General features: G+C 39.7%; 1 protein-coding gene across 1 annotated transcript; it reads right to left on the minus strand.

Annotated features, from left to right (window-relative positions):
- Window positions 1-711: 711 nt before the first annotated feature.
- Window positions 712-3,150, minus strand: LOC140361866 (uncharacterized). Its single transcript, XM_072447754.1, has 2 exons — window positions 3,078-3,150; window positions 712-1,760 (listed from the first exon to the last, which is right to left on the minus strand). The coding sequence occupies exons 1-2, from the start codon at window positions 3,117-3,119 to the stop codon at window positions 798-800; spliced, it is 1,005 nt and encodes a 334-aa protein (XP_072303855.1). The 5' UTR covers window positions 3,120-3,150; the 3' UTR covers window positions 712-797.
- Between the last annotated feature and the right edge of the window lie 16,508 nt (window positions 3,151-19,658).

Below are 19,658 nucleotides of genomic sequence, written 5' to 3' on the forward strand. Positions count from 1 at the left end.
AATGATGTGCTTTTGCAGTTAATGGAAAAAGTCATTGAATAAATGTTTCATAAAGCAGGAGCAGAAATAGCAAACACAAGCAGTGAGTCAAGAACAATAATGACAGGTCAATAGGTATCTTTATTTATTTTATATAAGTGCATAGTCAGTATTATCAACGTTAAAGGCCCAGCAAAGACTGCAGTAAACTATGTATTTCCTGTAGATCAGTACGTTCTGTTTACTTGACAACTGCATGCTCTCCGCAACTGACTTTAAAAAAAAAAGTAAGTTATGACACATACGGTGACATACCTGCAACCTCCTTTCACTATTTGATCATTAACTACCACAGCTTCAATAGGCTAATATTACTATATATTTTGTTATATTATTAAAGTACTTTACAATTTGATTGTGTTTTTTATTGTCATGTCACTTCTACTTGTTCAATGTGTACGCTTTAACATTTGACATACTTTTTTACTGCCAGTATAAATATATGTACTTGTGGAATCATTAAGGCTTTGAGGTCAAATCTGCAAATTATTGTATTTGATCACATTCAATCATAAATGTAACAGTTCAGTGACTTACAATACAAGTCTTTAAGACAAAGTAACAATATAGTACTTTTGGCCCTTGTGGTGTGTAATAGTGCAAATATTATAGGCATAAATGAATTTGCCCAAAATAAATATATGGTTTGTTTGTTTAATTACATTCTATGTATTTTGCAGGAACATTTCCAAATGTATTCAGCACTGTTTACTATGTGTGTCTGTGTGTAAGCTGCTTTTCCTCCAGCGCTAATCCAATCAGAGCTGCAGTTGCTCCAGAGTCACTGTTTTGTTGTGATTCGTCAATAATGCCTTCTTCCTTTTCAGTCTCCAGCTGGCAGGACTTGCCTTTTCACCTTCAGGTGCAGAAGGTCCATCACGGGGCGATTTCGGAGCGCCCCCGACTGACCTGGGCTTTCTATCTTCACCGCTGCTCTTCTTGACCCTCGCGTTCTCCTGGAGCACCACCGGAAGCTCCCTGATGCCTTTACCAGATTGTGGATTTCCTCTCTGCGCCGTGTCCTGCAGTTGAACTCTGCTTCGGACACCTTTGGCTCGCTTGTCTTCGTCTGAACACAAAGCCGGCGAACTTGTTGTTGTCACTTTGGACTTGGCCTCATCCACCTCCAGGCACTGCCCTCTTGTTAGCCTCAGCCGCCTTTTACCGCCGTTGTCTTCATCCGTGAGGTTAGGGCCGGTCGATGCCTTGGCTTTAACGTGAGGCAAGTTTGGGTTTATCTTGGGGAAAAGGGGAGCTTGAGTTCCATTACAAACCACATCGTCCAGACATTTAACCGGTGGGTTCGATGGGTTCTTGAGCGCTGTGGAAGAGAGCTTTTCCCGATGAACGCACGTCTTCGCCTTAAGCTTAGCAACATCGCGGCTACATTTCGTTTTTTGCGCTCGTTTTTGGACGTCTTTGGACAGGACCAGCGGAGCAAGCTTTAGAGGTTGTGTCGCCGGGTGGTTCTTGGCCGTGTCCGGGGCGAGCTTGGAGGACTTTTGCAGCAGCGAGTCCAACTGTGCCTTGCCCTCTTGGGTCAGCTGCGGTGAGGCTGTAAGGCGACCTGCGGCCTGCTTCACTGGCACTGGTGACAGATGGAAACCAGGTGCTCCAGAATGGACACTGTTTTTAGCCGCCAGAGCGAGGTTTTGGCTGTTCAGATGCAGCAAAGTATTTTTAACTGGAATGGTCGACATTTCTTCTCGACGAGGAGCCCCCTAAACAAAAGATAAACGTGCAGAATTTAGGTTGGGTCTAAATTTAAGTTACTCTGTATGTAAACTTGACTCATAAACAACAACTTTTAGATATTATGATTATTTGAAAGATAACACTATAATAACCACACTTTTAATAGCCTTAATAAAGCACGAACAAAGACTTCCTCTGTAGAGAACAAACAGTTTATTAAGAATGTAGTTACTAAGCCTGAATCATTCTCAATAAACTATATGTACATTATGAATCATACTTTGTTTATGCTTTATCAAGGCTAATTAAGGGGAAGATGAATGTAAAGTATTATTGTCTCTGATTCTGAATGCAAATGCAGTAAAGCTCTTTGTGATGAGCTGAATTCTAGATGCAGCTAAATTAAAAGCCCAAAATCTGCTTATCTTCTTGTTAACGGTTAATGCTTTCTCAACAAAGACATTAGAAGCAACTTAATCACATTTAGAGTTACGCTAAACCCATTACATCTTCCAAAACACATTAAGAAGCTGAAGTTCCACCTAAAATAACAGTTCTTGTTGGCCACAACTGAATATCTGACTATATAATGCTTTGTGTGCACAATGAAAATGGAACTGCCTTTATCAAATTGTATAATTAATGGATTTTGAAATAAGGTTCCTTAGACAACCATTATTTTTCTTCTAAACACTAATAAAGCATTTACTGGCATTTATCACTGACATTTTGAAAACTATTTAATAAGCAACTTATTAAGATACATAGTTTATTGACACACACATAACTCATTTATATTTATACAGTATTAGAAGCCATCTACAAATCCTGAGTGCTTCTAAACAAATAAATAGCATTTATTAACACCTTATAAATGATATTGATACATATTTACTCATTAAAACAGTTTCACATATTAATCTAACCACCTAACATTAACATGCACTTGCTCATAAATATGTGTTTAGTTAGTCCTGATGTAGACCTTGTTTGGGTCTGTTCTACTCCAGGTTTAGTCCCAGTTTAGTCCCAGTTTAGTCCCAGTTCAGTCCCAGTTTAGTCCCAGTTTAGTCCCAGTTTAGTCCCAGTTTAGTCCCAGTTTAGTCCCAGTTTAGTCCCAGTTTAGTCCCAGTTCAGTCCCAGTTTAGTCCCAGTTTAGTCCCAGTTTAGTCCCAGTTTAGTCCCAGTTTAGTCCCAGTTTAGTCCCAGTTCAGTCACAGTTCAGTCACAGTTTAGTCACAGTTTAGTCACAGTTTAGTCACAGTTTAGTCACAATTTAGTCCCAGATTTGATGTGGTTGGTTAAGTTTCGCTATAAAATAATGTCGTTGAAGAATAACTCACCGGTTTCGGCAGCAGATCTGGTCTCGTTTTGGCTTGAATCATGTGTGCAGGTCCCGGAGCTTGTTGTGCTTGTTTCCTGTGAGCTTGTTGCGCTTGGTGGGCTTGTTTCCTGTGAGCTTGTTGCGCTTATTGTGCTTGTTTCCTGTGAGCTTGTTGCGCCTGTTTCCTGTGAGCTTGTTGCGCTTGTTGTGCTTGTTTCCTGTGAGCTTGTTGCGCTTGTTGTGCTTGTTTCCTGTGAGCTTGTTGCGCTTGGTGAGCTTGTTTCCTGTGAGCTTGTTGCGCTTGGTGAGCTTGTTTCCTGTGAGCTTGTTGCGCTTGGTGAGCTTGTTGCGCTTGGTGAGCTTGTTTCCTGTGAGCTTGTTGCGATTGTTGTGCTTGTTTCCTGTGAGCCTGTTGCGCTTGGTGGGCTTGTTCCCTGTGAGTTCGGTGCGTGCCTCCTGGCCACAGGCGCTGGCAATGCAGAGGAATGGCCCTGAACGGTCTTAGTGTTATTAAGCAGATTAGGATCACAGCACAGAAGGGTGATCTCCAATGATCTTGAGCTGCAGCCAGTGTGTGTTCTGGAGAAGGCCAAGGACTTTCACAATCTACTACTCAAATGAATTAACCCTGGGATGATTATTAATATGCCAATGGTGCACTGACGAATGTGCAATAGAATTCACATTAAAAAGTCTTGGGTGCATTTAAACAGCATTTTCAATAAAGACCGTCGACAGTATTTTTTTTCACATGCGTTAGAACAGTATTCACATGTATTAACCACTAACGGTTATAAATTGTACGGTTGCAACAAATAATCGAAATACTCATGACTAGTCGAGTATTAAAATAATTGTAATAGTATTTGGATAATAGTAATCTGGACTAAACAGACTCTAAAACACACACAAAAATATTTTTTTTTACAACAAAGACAGCTGCATTATGAAATCAAAATGTCAAAAATAGAATCTAGATTTTCTCTAAGAATATACAAGTTATTTGGATTTTTTTCTCTATCCAGAAACCTTTGGTCCTTAGTTAAATCCCTAAAATGATTCTTAAAGTGGACAAATTATGAAAAATCAACTTTAATGAGATAATACAATGGTGTTTCCTCATTAGTTTCCTCAAAGTTTTATAGTAATTGATTAATGAATGTATTGTCCTACAACTGAGACTTTAGGGCTCAGACAATCCCTGTTTTCACCTACCCTCTATCCCCGCCCACATCCCTGTACTTAGCTTCAATTACTTCATAAATTAAGTGACAGACAGGGTTCTAGAATATGACGTAGCCACTTTCAAAAAATGTACTTTCTTCGTAACTCCTCAAGCAATGTTTTTATTCTCTTTCTCTACACTAGATGGTGCTAGAGACTTCTTCTTAATGATATTCAACAGGCCCAATACAGTTGATCCTTTTCGTTCAACCAAGTGAGGCAGGAGAACAGAAATATGCAGAAGTTCTATGTAAACCTGCTCTTTTCTGACATTTGCTTGAATACAGTATGTTTTGTGCATTAAATGTATCCATATAATGTGATTTTCTGTCTTTTAATTTGTTTTTGTCTGTCCGCTGCTCATTTAACACGTGCCTCTATCATATTCCTGCCATGTATAATTTTATGCCTTGCTGATTATAATTGTTTTACTAACCGCCAGCTCATGTAATTTCTGTGCTTGGGGCTGTTTGCATACACAGTGTTATTTTCAATTCTTTCCAGATGAAAATGAGTCCATGGCTGGTTACATCTGGCACATTTACATAATGGACTGATGAGCACATTTTTATCAGTGTGTATTGTCCTTTATTATGTAAAATATAGCTTCATATGTTTATGTAAATTTGATTTCACAGCAGCAATATTCTTTACAATTGTATAGTATAGTGGCATAAAAGTCCAATTAAAGTTAGAAAATTATAGGGTTTAAATTAAATGTATATGTGTAAATGTGTATTGAATCTTGAATCAGTATTCTGGCAGTGCCCAATGGCTCTTTTGTTTACTTTTATTTATTTATTTTTTACATTATTTTCCCCAAATGATCTCTATAGACATTTTACCGGCCTGTGAAGCTTTTGACATTTAATGCCTATTCAAAAATTATGCAAAATGTTTAAAGTAAATGTTTAAAAATGAAAAGTATTTCACATTGATTTTATGAATTGTATAAATGGTAAATGTGGGGATTTTGATAAAGAATTGAGGAGATTTTTGATTGACAGTAGCAGTTTCAATCAATTTTCCATTTTTTCTAGAAAATGCTTTGTGTATATTTTTTGTTTGCTCAAAGCTGGGACTTGTCATATGTATTCAGGATGTGACTATGAACATGCTCCTCAAGCCAGATACTTTCTACTTTTCAGTCCTGTCAGAAATATAGTGAAGTAGAAAGTATACCTGCTCAGTAAAAGTAAAACGTATCTGCTGTAAAAAAAAGAAAAGAAAAAAGAAGAGGTAAAGTGCAGCTTTCTAACAATATTAATTAAGTACAGTACATTTACTTTTGTAAGGCAAGGCAAGTTTATTTGTAGAGCACATTTCATACACAAGGCAATTCAAAGTACTTCACACAGCAGGAAAAATGCATTCAAATCACAAAGAAATTAAAAATCACAAGGATTTGTTACTTACTTTTTGTAAGGTGAGAGGATGGAGTTCCACTTTGATCAGAGCACAGTATAAGCATACATAATCCACCCAAAGCCTCATGTGCAAGTAAACGGAAACAAGCAAATTAAGCTTTTTAAAAAGTAAATCAGTTATATTACTGCAAGCCCAGTTGTTGTAGCTTATATGTAAAATTGTGTATCCGTGTGGGGATTGAGCATAAAATGGCAGGCTGAAGATGTTAATAGGCTCTGCATTTATTTATTTATTAACCTAAATAGGTTTAACGGCATATGTTTCACAAAAGCTTTATTTTACACATTGTTAATTGGTTAAGGCATTGTAATGTAGCTGTATGTACCATTACATAGGCTTAGGAAGAGTACAAGGAAACAAGTAGATGTTTAAAAGGATTTATTGAGAAGGTTGTGGTGTAAGTTGACCTGCAACAGAAAAGAGAATGTAACTGTTGGTTAATCAAAATTAAATTATACCTTACCTGATGTGTCAGCCATTTTAGGTGCGCCAGACAAGAGTCCCCAGGGAGACGGAGCACCTAAGTAGGTTCCGGGGCAGAACATTGGGGGAAAATAGGAGGGGTGTTTTAGGGAATTGACTGTTTTAGAATATATGTTGAGATTGAAATTGTGCACAGTAAATTAAATAAAGAATATATTTTTGTATTTAATTGAAGTATGTATAGTGACACTGTTTTTCTACAGTTAGCTTTTATCTGTGCGGTTTTAGGAAGATTGAAACTTACCTGGTCCTCGGAGTAGGAGGGTCCAGTTAACCCAGTGGCCTATAAAAGGCGCCTGGCGGCAGTTGCTCGTGTCTTGCTGCTGTGTGAACATGTTGCTGTATTTTAAACCAGTTTCCTGTTTGTAAATCACTGTAAAATAAATGCATGTGGATCTGCATCATCTAAACCGTCTCAGCTCTGCTCTGTCCTCGTCAATGCCGCTGAGGTTGCTATCCGGGCGTAACAGGCATACAGAAGTTTTTTTTTCCACTTAACATAATTTTGTGTTTGATCACATTTGTTCAGGTCACGGGACACGGTGCAGTAGCTCACTTCTGTGCCTGTTCCAAATGTGCTCGCAGGCGGCGTTCGCAGGACACTTGGCTGTGCTTCAGAGGAGTCGACAAAGTGGTCTTTGGAGGAAGGATCCTGGGAATTGAGAAACGCCCAAAGTCTCCACTCCCCCTGAGTATTTCAACCCCTTCTAGTATTTCAGCCCCTTCTTCCCTTTGTCCTGTGCCAGATCGTCATTCAATTTTATGACATTTGAGGGGTTACCACAACCTCAGCCTCCACCAAAGGATTCATCAGCAGCTGCTCCACCACCACCAGCAAAGGATTCAGCTCCAGCTGCTCCACATTCACCTCCACCGCCTCCAGCAAAGGAACAATCTTCAAAGGCCTTGGACCCATCTGTGACAAGCCCAACAACATCCCTGTCATCGCCCCTGCCTTCACACCAGCCCTGGGTTCCCCCTGCAACATCTACTCCCACTAAAGATTCATCATTCTCCTTCTCATCTCCACTCTCACCCATGGGCCTTCCCAGCCATTTTGAAAGTCTGATCAAATCAGGCATTAAGATGGCTCCACTCACGCCCAATATAGCAAGGGCTATGCCGACTACACCAACAAAAGCCCCACCACCCATCCCCCCTCGCCTCTCACCTGGTCCCAAACTCTCCTTGGCTACAAAAGCCCCACCACCCATCCAACCTCGCCTTTTACCTGGTATCTCCCATAGCTAGGATGCACTGGGTCTCAGCGTTGCCGGGACTTATTGTCACATTAAAAATCAAACCAACCCGGGGCCCTATGTAAAAAGAGCCCCCCCTAGTGCTATTTCTGTAGTCACATCATCACACAGATGGAAAAACAAAATGCGAGTCAGGCCCAATCTGAGAAATGTGATTCATATTCCCTGTGAAAAGATAAAGCCCAGTCCCACTGAAACTAGTCTGAAACTTGCTGTGCTGAATGTCAGATCCTTATGTAACAAATCTCTCTTAATTAATAATTTTATTTCTTCTTATAATCTTGATTTTATGTTTTTAACTGAAACATGGCTTGACAAAAACACAGGAAATGTAGTTCTGATAGAATCTGCTCCACCCAACTTTAAGTTTGAATCTGAAACACGAGAAAACAAAAAAGGGGGTGGAGTCTGTGCTGTCTTTAGAGATGAAATAATTACCCGCAGGTTGTCTTTTGGGGTGTTTTCATCATTTGAGTATGTATCCTTTAAAATGGAGCTAAAACGGTCTCCATCCATTCTCTTCATTGTTTTATACAAGCCTCCCCAGCACTGCCAAAGTTTTATTGATGATTTTACTGAGATGCTTTCAGTCATATGCACAGACTTTGATGGTTTGGTCATTACAGGTGATTTCAACGTGCATGTTGATAATGTTTGTGACAGAAACGCTAAAGAGCTTGATGCTGTCCTTGAAACCTTCAGTCTTACTCAGCATGTGAGAGGCCCCACCCACAGCAAAGGACACACTCTAGATCTCATAATTACAAAGGGGGTAAATATTTCAAATGTTAATGTGATCGATGTTGCTCTGTCTGATCATTTCTGTGTCTTCTTTGACCTGTCTGTTTCTCCCCAACCTCCGGTTGGTCCTGCAGTTGTTCAGAGGAGACACATAAGTGATGGCACAGGTGCACTGTTTATGGAAATGATAAACTTTGAAAATGTCTCATGTTCTAATGTAAATGATTTGTTGAACTCTGTTACATCTAGTGTTTTGAATGTTCTGGACACCATCGCCCCTATAAAGGCTAAAATGGTTAAAAATAAGCAGAAGGCGCCGTGGAGAAATGATGATTCGGTCAGGGCACAGAAAAGGGAGTGCCGCAGGGCCGAACGGAAATGGCGCAAGTCAAAGCTCCAGGTTCAAAAAGAGATTTACAAAGAAAAGCTGAACATGTACAACCTAAGCTTATGTAGAACTAGGGAAAGATATTTTTCTGAAATAATTGGAAGCTGCAGTAACAACTCGCGTGTCCTGTTTGCCACAGTAAACAGATTAACAAACCCTCCAGCTCAGCTGCCGTTAGAACTAATTTCCACATCCAAGTGTAATGAGTTTGCATTATTCTTTAATGACAAAGTTCAGGGCATTAAAAATGCTATAAATCCCACAATGCAAAAAATTACCCTAAAACCACCAAGACACTTAGAGCTAACTCACTTTGCACCAGTAACTGACAAAACTGTCCATGAGCTCATCACCAGTCTGAGTTCATCTACATGCTGAGTTCATCTACATGCTGCCTCGATGTGTTACCCACCAGATTTCTAAAGTCTGTGCTGAACAGTTTGTTAGCACCATTCACTCACATAGTTAACATGTCGCTTCAATCTGGAACATTCCCAATGTCTTTGAAAACTGCGGTCATAAAGCCTCTCCTAAAGAAGAGCAGTCTTGATGCCGCAGTACTGAGTCATTACCGGCCCATCTCTAATCTGCCATTTTTGGGCAAAGCCCTTAAAAAGGTTGTTTACCAACAGCTCACAGATTTCCTATTAATAAACAACTCATTTGATGTTTTTCAGTCAGGTTTTAGACCTCATCACAGCACTGAGACTGCTCTTGTCAAGGTGACAAATGACATCCGCCTGAACACTGACACGGGCAAAGCCTCAGTCTTAATTCTGTTAGATCTGAGTGCTGCTTTTGACACTGTCGATCATGGGATCCTCTTACAGAGACTAGAGGACTGGGTGGGCATCACTGGCACTGCCCTAAACTGGTTAAGGTCCTATCTGGAAGACAGGAAGTACTTTGTTGAAATTGGTAGCTGTGTCTCAGACCACATGACCCTGACCTGTGGAGTGCCCCAAGGGTCAGTCCTGGGTCCCCTTCTGTTCAACCTCTACATGCTGCCGTTAGGTCAGTTGATACGCAGTGAAAATGTGTCCTATCACAATTATGCAGACGACACTCAGATCTATGTTTCACTATCGGCAGGTGACTATGGACCAGTAGATTCACTCTGTCACTGCATCCAACAGATCAGTTTGTGGATGCAAAACAACTTTCTCCAGCTGAACTCAGACAAGACTGAAATAATCGTTTTTGGCCCACAGAAACAAAGAGAAAGTGTTAGCGGTCACCTCCAGAGTCTCGCTCTAAAACCTACAAACCAAATTAGAAATCTGGGGGTAATAATGGACTCAGACTTGAACTTTAATAGCCACGTCAAATCAATAACATCAGCAGCTTTTTACCATCTAAAAAACATTGCCAAAATCAAAAATATAGTTTCAAAACCAGATTTAGAGAGACTTATCCATGCGTTTGTCTCCAGTAGATTAGACTACTGTAACGGCCTGCTCACTGGCCTCTCCAAACGAGTTGTAAAACAGCTGCAGTTCATCCAGAACGCTGCTGCTCGGGTCCTGACTAGAACCAGGAAGTATGATCACATTAGTCCTGTTCTCAGGTCTCTGCACTGGCTCCCTGTGGCTCAGAGAATAGACTTTAAAGCAGCTCTGCTTGTGTACAAGTCTCTCCATGGCCTAGCACCAAAGTACATCTTGGATATGTTAGTGCCATATGAACCATCTCGGACTCTGAGGACCTCAGGGACCGGCCTCCTGCTGGTGCCCAGAGTCAGGACAAAACATGGGGAATCTGCGTTTCAGTTTTATGCAGCTAAAATCTGGAACAGTCTTCCTGAAGATGTGAGACAAGCTTCAACTCTGACAATGTTCAAATCTAAGCTAAAAACAGTTTTGTTTAGCTGCACATATGACTGAAAGGATTTTTTCTTTGCACTCTTCTCTTTTGTTTGTGATTTTATTAGTTTAGAAAATCAGTTGGATTGATAATTTTTAATTTAGTTAATTTAATTTAATTTTATTGTATTTCTGTTTCTGTAATTTCTTTGTGATTTGAATGCATTTTTCCTGCTGTGAAGCACTTTGAATTGCCTTGTGTATGAAATGTGCTCTACAAATAAACTTGCCTTGCCTTGCCTTATGTTTTAGCATGTATATATATGTACATGTATGATAATCTATTGGTATCCATAATGTGTTGTATATCAGTTTTAATCAATTTCACAATGTTTCTAGACTTTATGTGTATAAATAAGTGCTAATATATATATATATATATATATATATATATATATATATATATATATATATATATATATATATAAATACATTACTTTTCCTTTTGTACTTTATTTCTTTGTTCTTTGTCTTCCTTAATTACCTCAGTCTCAACCAATGAAAAACACAAATCTGGATTAGAATGTAAAAAGAAACTTTGGAACATTCTTCATAGATATAGATATGTTTTATGCAATACTATGAGTATTATACCCAAAGTAACAACATTTCCATGGAAACAAGTCAATTTTGTGGAGATGCATGGTAATGACTCAAATTTGTATACATTTTATTGCATTTATAACATGACATACACAGTTTCAAGTGGGATGACCTTGCAGTGATTCAGTCTTCTTTCCAGTAACAAACCATAGAAGACGATTGAATAATTAAATGTGCTCCAGCTTCACATTCATGTCAGCGTCGTCGCCACTTTGTCGTATACATTCTGGTGAAAGTTTTGATAGGACAGTGACGAGCTGCCTGCGGGAAACATCCATACATCCTTTTCACTTTGCAGCCTGCTTTTCAACAAAACATCCATCACTCTTCCAACAGACTCATCCATTTGATTTCCAACCACCTCACTCCACTTGTGTTTGTTTTTTTTGGTTGCCTCCATCCTTTCCCTACCCATCACTATTTAAAAAAACTTTCTTTCTTATCCTTTGTCTCATCTTCTTGTGTAAGCGTTGCCCCCGCCCTGTCCGCCCCCCTTAAAAAGCAACATGTCAGCACCTGCTTATTGCGACGCTTCATAATATCAGTGACGTGGTGCCGCAAAGCCCGACCGCTTGGCTTGGTTTACTTGATCATTTAAGATGCCAAATTACAGGCTTACCGGCCCGCACGCCCCTTCGCCACTGTTCTTATTGTGAGTGGGCCCCGCGCTCTGCCTGACGTCCGAGCCCTACGGTATAATTACTGTGGTGTGGGAAGGGATAAAAAGGGATGTTGGCTGCGCGTTTTCCCACCTACTGAAGAGCCAGCTGCACTGCAAGGGTCACGAACAGACAGACACCAGGGCTACAGCAGGAGAGGAGTGCGGCGCGGTATTAGTATGAAAATAGGAATAGGGAAATGATGTAAGGTCACCAAAAGTGCAGGTTGTTCGGTCAATTCTAAATTATACAAGTCTCTCCATGACCTAGCACCAAAATACACCTCAGATATGTTAGTGCCATGTGAACCATCTCGGACTCTGAGTACCTCTGGGACCGGCCTCCTGCTGGTGCCCAAAGTCAGGACTAAACATGGACCGGCCTCCTGCTGGTGCCCAGAGTCAGGACTAAACATGGACCGGCCTCCTGCTGGTGCCAGAGTCAGGACCAGCCTCCTGCTGGTGCCAGAGTCAGGACTAAACATGGACCGGCCTCCTGCTGGTGCCAGAGTCAGGACTAAACAAAGGCCGGCCTCTTGCTGGTGCCCAGAGTCAGGACTAAACATGGACCGGCCTCCTGCTGGTGCCAGAGTCAGGACTAAACAAAGACCGGTCTCTTGCTGGTGCCAGAGTCAGGACTAAACATGGACTGGCCTCCGGCTTCTCAGGCAATGTTCAACTCAAGGCTAAATACACGTTTGTTTAGCTGTGCAAATGACTGAAAGGATTTAATTTGCACTCTTCTCTTTTATATCTTAAACTGTTTTGTGATTTCAGAATGTTAATGCACTTTCCCTGTCGTGTGAAGCACTTTGAATTGCATTGTGTACAAAATAGGCTTTACAAATAAACATGCCTTGTTAAATTGGAACATACTGTGATTTCATTGGAAAAATGTATCTCAGAATATCACAAAATATGAAAATCAAGGGGGTTTTGGCAAATAGAAAACCTTCAGATACATGAGTGATGCTAGCTCTTGGTTTGAAGCAGTATATATTACCATTTACTCAGCATTTATGACAAAAGCATTTAATTTTTTATGGGTCTTATTATACTTTACCACAAATGATACTTGTTGCAAAGCTCAAATTTAAATAAATGAGAGTAGTCTTTTCTTATATGGACTTCAAATCAATTAAATCAGTTAGTTGTTTAAATTGTACAATCGTCTACTTAAAAGCTTTAATCAAGCATATAATTAAATTGACTTTGAATTCATATATCATTTTGGTTTCCTTTTCGGACTTGGTAAATCAATAAAAAAAAGCCAATTAAACTCTAAACAAAATAAATACACCTAACATGATGCAGCCAGAGCAGGTTTAATAGTTTAGTATTGACAGCCACGTACTAAACTGATCTCAAATATACGCTTTTGCAAGGTTACCATAGTTACCCACCAAACTTTATGTAACAGGGCATAACATTCTTCAGCTAAATCTGTGTGTTCGGACATTTGCGCATCTCCTGGAAAGCAGAAAAAAGGAAAACCATTTCAGAAGTAGGCTCATCATTTTTATTCAAGTGTGATATGGCTTCACCAAGGCCGTGGCACCCAGTGAGTCACCCAAACCAAATCATGCACACACACACCCCGGAAACAGAAAACAACAAAACATACGATGTGAACAATAAGGAAACCCAAAGACATCATCATAGAGACAAACTGAGAAATACAGACTCTGCTGTGAGATGTTGGTACATTTGGATTTGTTCATCAGACCTACAGATATTGCAAAGGATTCAGCAAACACAGCCTGTCTTAGATTATATTACACAGAGGATAGTGCAATTTGTGTGTCTTTGTCCCTGTCATAGGAAACGTCATGGCACTGTTGAAGGAGACATCGCCAGAGAGTTTAATCCGACATGCAGCCGATGATGCTACACAGAGTCAAAACACGCTCCGCATCTGGGACCGTTATCATGCGATTTTGTCTCACGTACATAATGCAGTATGGTTCACTTCATTCACAAGTTTTTGTCCTGCTGTTACATTGGCCATTGCTACGTTTTAGATGATAAATTACAAGTTGGCAAAAAAACTAGTTGTTGATGTGTCCAGCAATCACTTTAAGAGTAAGGTTAGTGGCAGAGCGTGAAGAAGAGCGTGCAGGCTCGCTTTTGGCTTCCGGAACTCTTTTGAGCGAGATGATTGGATAGCATGAAAACAGATTTGGAATAAGTTGGCAAAATGAAGAAATAACCAGAAATTACCGTACTTTTCGGACTTTAAGCCGCTACTTTTTTCCCATGCTTTGAACCCTGCAGCCCATATAACGGTGCGTCTAATTTAGAGATTTTCACTGGCCAACAGCCACAGGGGGCACTCTAGCAGGAAGCGCAAACATTTAACACACTGTAAAAGAAGACGTCAGTGGACAGCGGTCACTGTCCAGGAGACACATCGTGTTCTCTGTATTTAAGCTTCAAAATGCTGTGTGTTTTATTACAATCAGACTCACAGTCACGGAGAAATGAGTCTAATGAGGAAGTGAATCTAGCCGCAGCTGAACGCAAAGACACTCACATGGACATGCGATATATACGGCGGTCTGCAGATTAGAATCTGCTGCATTGAGGTGACACTTTCTTGGCCTGACCTGACTCACGGGTCAAAATACAACCTGTGCATCACTACCATGGACCATTTGTGTGTAAATATCTCATGTTACAATGTAACACTCACTCAATAAGCTCAAGCTCAGGAGCAGATGATCTAGATGTGAAGACACAGACACAGGTAAATCAGCTCACACAGAGTCATCAAGGACAGAGGGGACAGAGGGGACAGAGGGGACAGTAGGGACAGCTGTGAGGTGTTTTCTGTTTGTTAAGCTTGAAAGCGCTGTGTGTTTTATTACAATCCAACTCATATTCACTGAGATATTAGTCTAATTAAACCCGGTGCGCCTCGAGGCTCGCAGTTCAAAAGACAAACGGTGCATCACTACCGTGTACTATATGTGTAAATATCTCATGTTACAACGTGGGCACCTGCGGCTTATTGACAGGTGCGGCCTGTATTTGTAAAAAAAATTTTGTTGAAAATTTTATTGGCACGACTTTTATTCAGGAGCGCTCTATAGCCCAAAAAGTACGGTAATCATTTATCACCAAATGCTGATAAACCGCCATGTTTTCAGTGCTAGCCACATGTTGAATCGACTTAGCTTAACAAAGCTAGCATCAGCCGTTTCCTGTTTCTCTATGTATGGCACTCACGACAAGACCAAAAATATTATATTTCTCGTGCATAATGCATTGAATATTATCCAAATCCAATGCATTGCATAAAGATACATTGACACATGGTGAAGAGGGACAGGACATTGGTGCAGAAAAAGCTGATGATAAACCGGAAGTAGTTCCCTGTTTATGTCTCATTACAGCATTACAACGTTACAAACTTGGAATTATCGAACTTCGTATATTGCTGAGATTGGTTTTATGGTTAAAGAGTATAATTCAGATACAATTCAGAATTCAAACATTTGGTATGTTTGGGTGACGTCAGCTGCTCACATGGCAAACCAGGCCCTCTAAAGAGAAAAGGTCTGAGGAACCAAGGCCATGTCACTTTTCTGCTTGTCTTCATGGAGTTAATGCTTTGCCTGGAATATTCCACACTATGGCATTAAACTTATTCATCTCTATGGAGACAAGGTCAGCCACCTGGCTCGATTTGTGGAGGGACAACTGTGCTCACTGTAAGAATGCATATTACAAAGTTTTCTTCAGCAATAAAAACAACTGTTATGCAAAATAGAATACAATGGAACATTTCAGGCAAACCAATAACAACTCCAGAGCCACAAGCAGGTGTGTGATAATTAAAAAACGAATAGTGCCCAATAATTGGAATGTGCTGCATTATAGAGAAACAACTTGGTCATGGTAGCGAGTTCAAGCGGGTGCTGTGCTGAACCATACTGCACTGTGTGTGGGCAGAGAGGCGTCGTCAAGTGCCACGTGGCCAAGGGAGACACACAGAGGGAGCATGTGGAGGGTGGTAATGTGTGTCACAGTGTGGCCCAGCCATCTGCCCTGTGGAGTAACAATCAGCCCACAGCTAAAAGTGTGACATGTGCCATCATCATCACGTCAAGTGGGAGGGATGGAAAATGATAAAACTAGCAGCTCGTGGTGGAGGCAAAATGAAATTTGCTTGCTGCAACAGCTATATTCCACAAAATCTCGATGGGAAAAGTTTGAATCAAATGGAAGGGCAGTGATTGTTATTGCGGAAGCATTGATGGTTCTTTGAGTTGTTCAGTAGTGTTAGCAATGGTATAGCGTCACAGAATATTCCCTAATACATTTGAAGGCCATTTCATAACAAGCTTTGAGTTTAAATCAAAACTTTGATATCTGAATACACGTTTCTCTCAGCCAAGTGAGTTAGCATAGACTATTTTAAAAGATATGATTGTAAGTGTTTTTTTAATAATACGCCAGGAAGTTAATCATTGAGCGAGTAAATAGTTGAATGGCTTCCAGATTTGATAGTACATTCATGGTCTGTTCTGATTCAGTTCTGAATGTGGGAGTAAAATCCATTTTAATTGAACCAAGAGAAAAGATTCACCATGATATTGGCAATGCCTATTACACTGAGGCCACAGTAACAGAAGCGAATGAACAATTCGTTAGTTTCAAGGTTACTTTCCCAAAGTGTATGTCCTTGGTTGCATTGTTCACCCAAATCAGCTAAACTTGAAGTAGATTGACACTTTGTCCAAGCAAAAGCTCAACTACAGTACAATTACTTTGTGAAAAAGAGCCAAAGTTAGGTGGATCATTAGAAGTGGTGGGCAATATTGAACAAAATTATAATCCATCATAAATGTGCTAAAATTTGCCTTTAAACGTCAAATTGCTATAATTGTCATTTCTAATTGTCAATGATCAGTCTGGGACTTTTTGCAGAAATCAAGAGGTCCAGAACCGATCTTCTGTCAGTAAAAGCATGTGGTTTGGAGAGGGAGTTCAAACTTTGGAGGAATAGATTGGACTTTTTTTTGTAAGGACAAATAAAAATTGAATCAAACGTAGACATCTTTCAAAAGGAGGAAGAAAAAACTGGCAAATCACCCAGCTCTCGGTTCAAACATCAAAAGAGAATGGATTGTAAAAGTAAGTTTCTGCCGCGTTTTTCATTTCTTATTTGAATGATATACACAATTTGCATAATTTCACAATAATTATCACCCACCTCTAACTATTAGCCAGGAAAACCAATATAAATCAAGGCCAAACTGTGAACAGTTCCTTAAAACGTCCATTCAGTTTGCGAGGAGAGAAACATAACAATGAAAATCTGCTTCTTAATATGTGCATTTTGTATACATGACCCTGTGTACACTAAACAAACCTCCAATGATGACTGGGTTTGCATTCTTATCTGAACATGCCCAGTCCGACAGAAATACTCGCTGCTTCTTCAAGGCACGTATGCTGATGTGTAAAAATACATATGCATCTTCGCTGTGGAAAGGTCCTTTAGTTCCAAAAGGTTGATATATAAACATTATGCAACAGGGAAATATGATAAGCCTCTGTTTCCATAATGAAACAATGGTGTAAGGCTTATCGCAGACTTCACGCCTGGTTTCGTTTGTCATCATCGAAGAGGAGCCATGGCATTTAGTTTGCCCAAAATAAGTATGATTCACCTTAGGAGACAGGCTCATTTTAGTACCTGGGTGGTCAGGTCCTCCTCCAGAAACACTGTCAAAAAACTAGAAGATATTTACATCTTAATTTGTTGAAAACATTTATTCCAGAAGCAAATTCGAGTTGCAAACATGATTGTATTATGGGATAGGATGTTTTAAAGGTGCATTAGGTAACATTTGTGGACATGTGGTCCCATGGAGATCTTATTGCTTTGCCAAGAAGGTTCAACATTATGGCATTAAAATGACTGATAACACTTCAACTTAAAAACATAAAACTACTTAATAAAGCATGACTAAAGACTTAATTCATAATGGACAAAATGTTTATTAAAAGCAGCAGTTGAGCTAACCATTTCTCAGAGCTAATGCTAACTTTTATTAATATGTAAATCAACACATTGCAATTTAAAGTAAATTGTAATGTGAATTGTGTATTGTGACACAAAGTATTGTGTCTGATTGTTTTTATGTATATTTCAGTGTTATTTTAATGTGTTAAGTATGCCTCAACAGTAGAATTAGCATTAGCATTGAGACACAAACAAGTCCCTTTATTCATGGGTACATTACACACTCATTGCTACTGCCATCTTGAGGATGATAGTTGCATGTTCACTGTGGACAGTCCCATAAAAGTCTTAAAACAAAAGGTTTCTCTTCTGTAACATCCATAAAGACCCGATCTGTCGCCAGAAATGTATTACTGTCGGCAAGAGGGACCAGTGCACTTGAGCTCAGCAAGTGCTGTTTGTTTCAGGTAGTTAGCAGCTAGCATACCAGTTGGTTAGTTTATAATATTATTGCATGGCTATGGTAATAAACATTAGCGTACTTGCAGACAGATTTAACAACCCAAACTTGTCCACGTGTTATATCTTAGGATCACTCACCTGCACACAAAGTCTGTGCTCCTAAAGGTTTGTTGTGACAAGATGTCGCTGCTTTTAAGTGTTGTAAGCGACATGCTGCATACTGTGGAACATTCCAGGAGCACAGCAGCAGCATCTCCATGGAGACAAGCAGGTGGCGGAGGCTTAACCACAAAAGTTACATTGTGCACCTTTAAGTTTCTCCGATAGTAACAAAATCTATGCTTCTAAAATCATAATTGCAACGCTAAAATCTGAGCCTCTGTGCTGTGGTCATTGTGTCATGCTTGCCACATGAGAAAACAAATTGAAATGGAAGGTTAAAAGAAACATTTCCACTTCTCATATAACTATCATGGTGCAACATAATCAGTAGTGTACCACAAGTTTGTAAAGTCTGCCCTTAAAGCAAGCAACTAGTGATTTAGCAAACAAATAGTTCTCCGAGCACAGCTATAATGAGATGATGCACCTCATTCACTTCATCTTAATATTTAAATCTGATATGTACATAGTTTGGCCTGTCCAATGCACACCAGTGTTAAGTATATGACTCTGAAACCAAAAATAAACTTTATATCAGCCGTGTAAACCTGAGACCATTTTTGTACAGTTAACATGAGAGGACTTTTAAAAGCAGCCATGTTTTATCCCTTTAAACTAGATTTGGGCAAAACAGGCTTAAAATTATCCATAAGAATAGTTTTACAAACTTAATTTGTGATAGAAATATCATGCTCATGCAACCCTTTACCCATTGGTATTTTACAATGACTTAAAGGATCATGCTGTGGTTATTGAACGTCCTTCTCTTTTTATGGCTGTCCTTTTGTACGAAGTCTGGCTGGAAAGTGTGAACAAATCTCAAATATTGTCAGTCTGAACCAGAATTTGAGGCAAGTCTAGTTGTTGGCCAGATTTGGGGTTCATGGGCAAAGCTTTCGTCAGTGTGAAGACGTTTGGAGCGAGCCATGAGGGGTTTATGCACTTCTATATTTCATTGCGACTTTGATGAAATTGTAATATTTTAGTCGGCAGTTTTAGGTATTTCCTCCCATTTTACCTATCTATTTGTAATTCTCCATGTCATAACTTTAATTTGGTCATTTGAACACTGTCCAAGAACTGAATAACAATGTAATTTTAATATCAAAATGGAAAACTGAGATTTACTTAATTTCAAGCTGTGACAATAGTTCAGAACAGCAGAAATGTAGTTTGCATTGTGGTTTAGACAAACGATCCATTTGTGGTACAAGTTTCCCACATAACACATAACTAATAGTTGTGTATAATAAACTAAACATAATTGGGTCCAAAGCTGTTCATCTCTAATGTGTGTTGGGGAGTACCAGACCAGCCAGTACAGCATCCCTGAATTAGCATGTAGATGTCTGTTTG

The sequence above is a fragment of the Eucyclogobius newberryi genome, unplaced genomic scaffold (genome assembly GCF_026437365.1).
Source record: "Eucyclogobius newberryi isolate DKJ021-1_F unplaced genomic scaffold, fEucNew1.0.hap1 SCAF_16, whole genome shotgun sequence".
In the NCBI taxonomy this organism is placed as follows: Eukaryota; Metazoa; Chordata; class Actinopteri; order Gobiiformes; family Gobiidae; genus Eucyclogobius; species Eucyclogobius newberryi.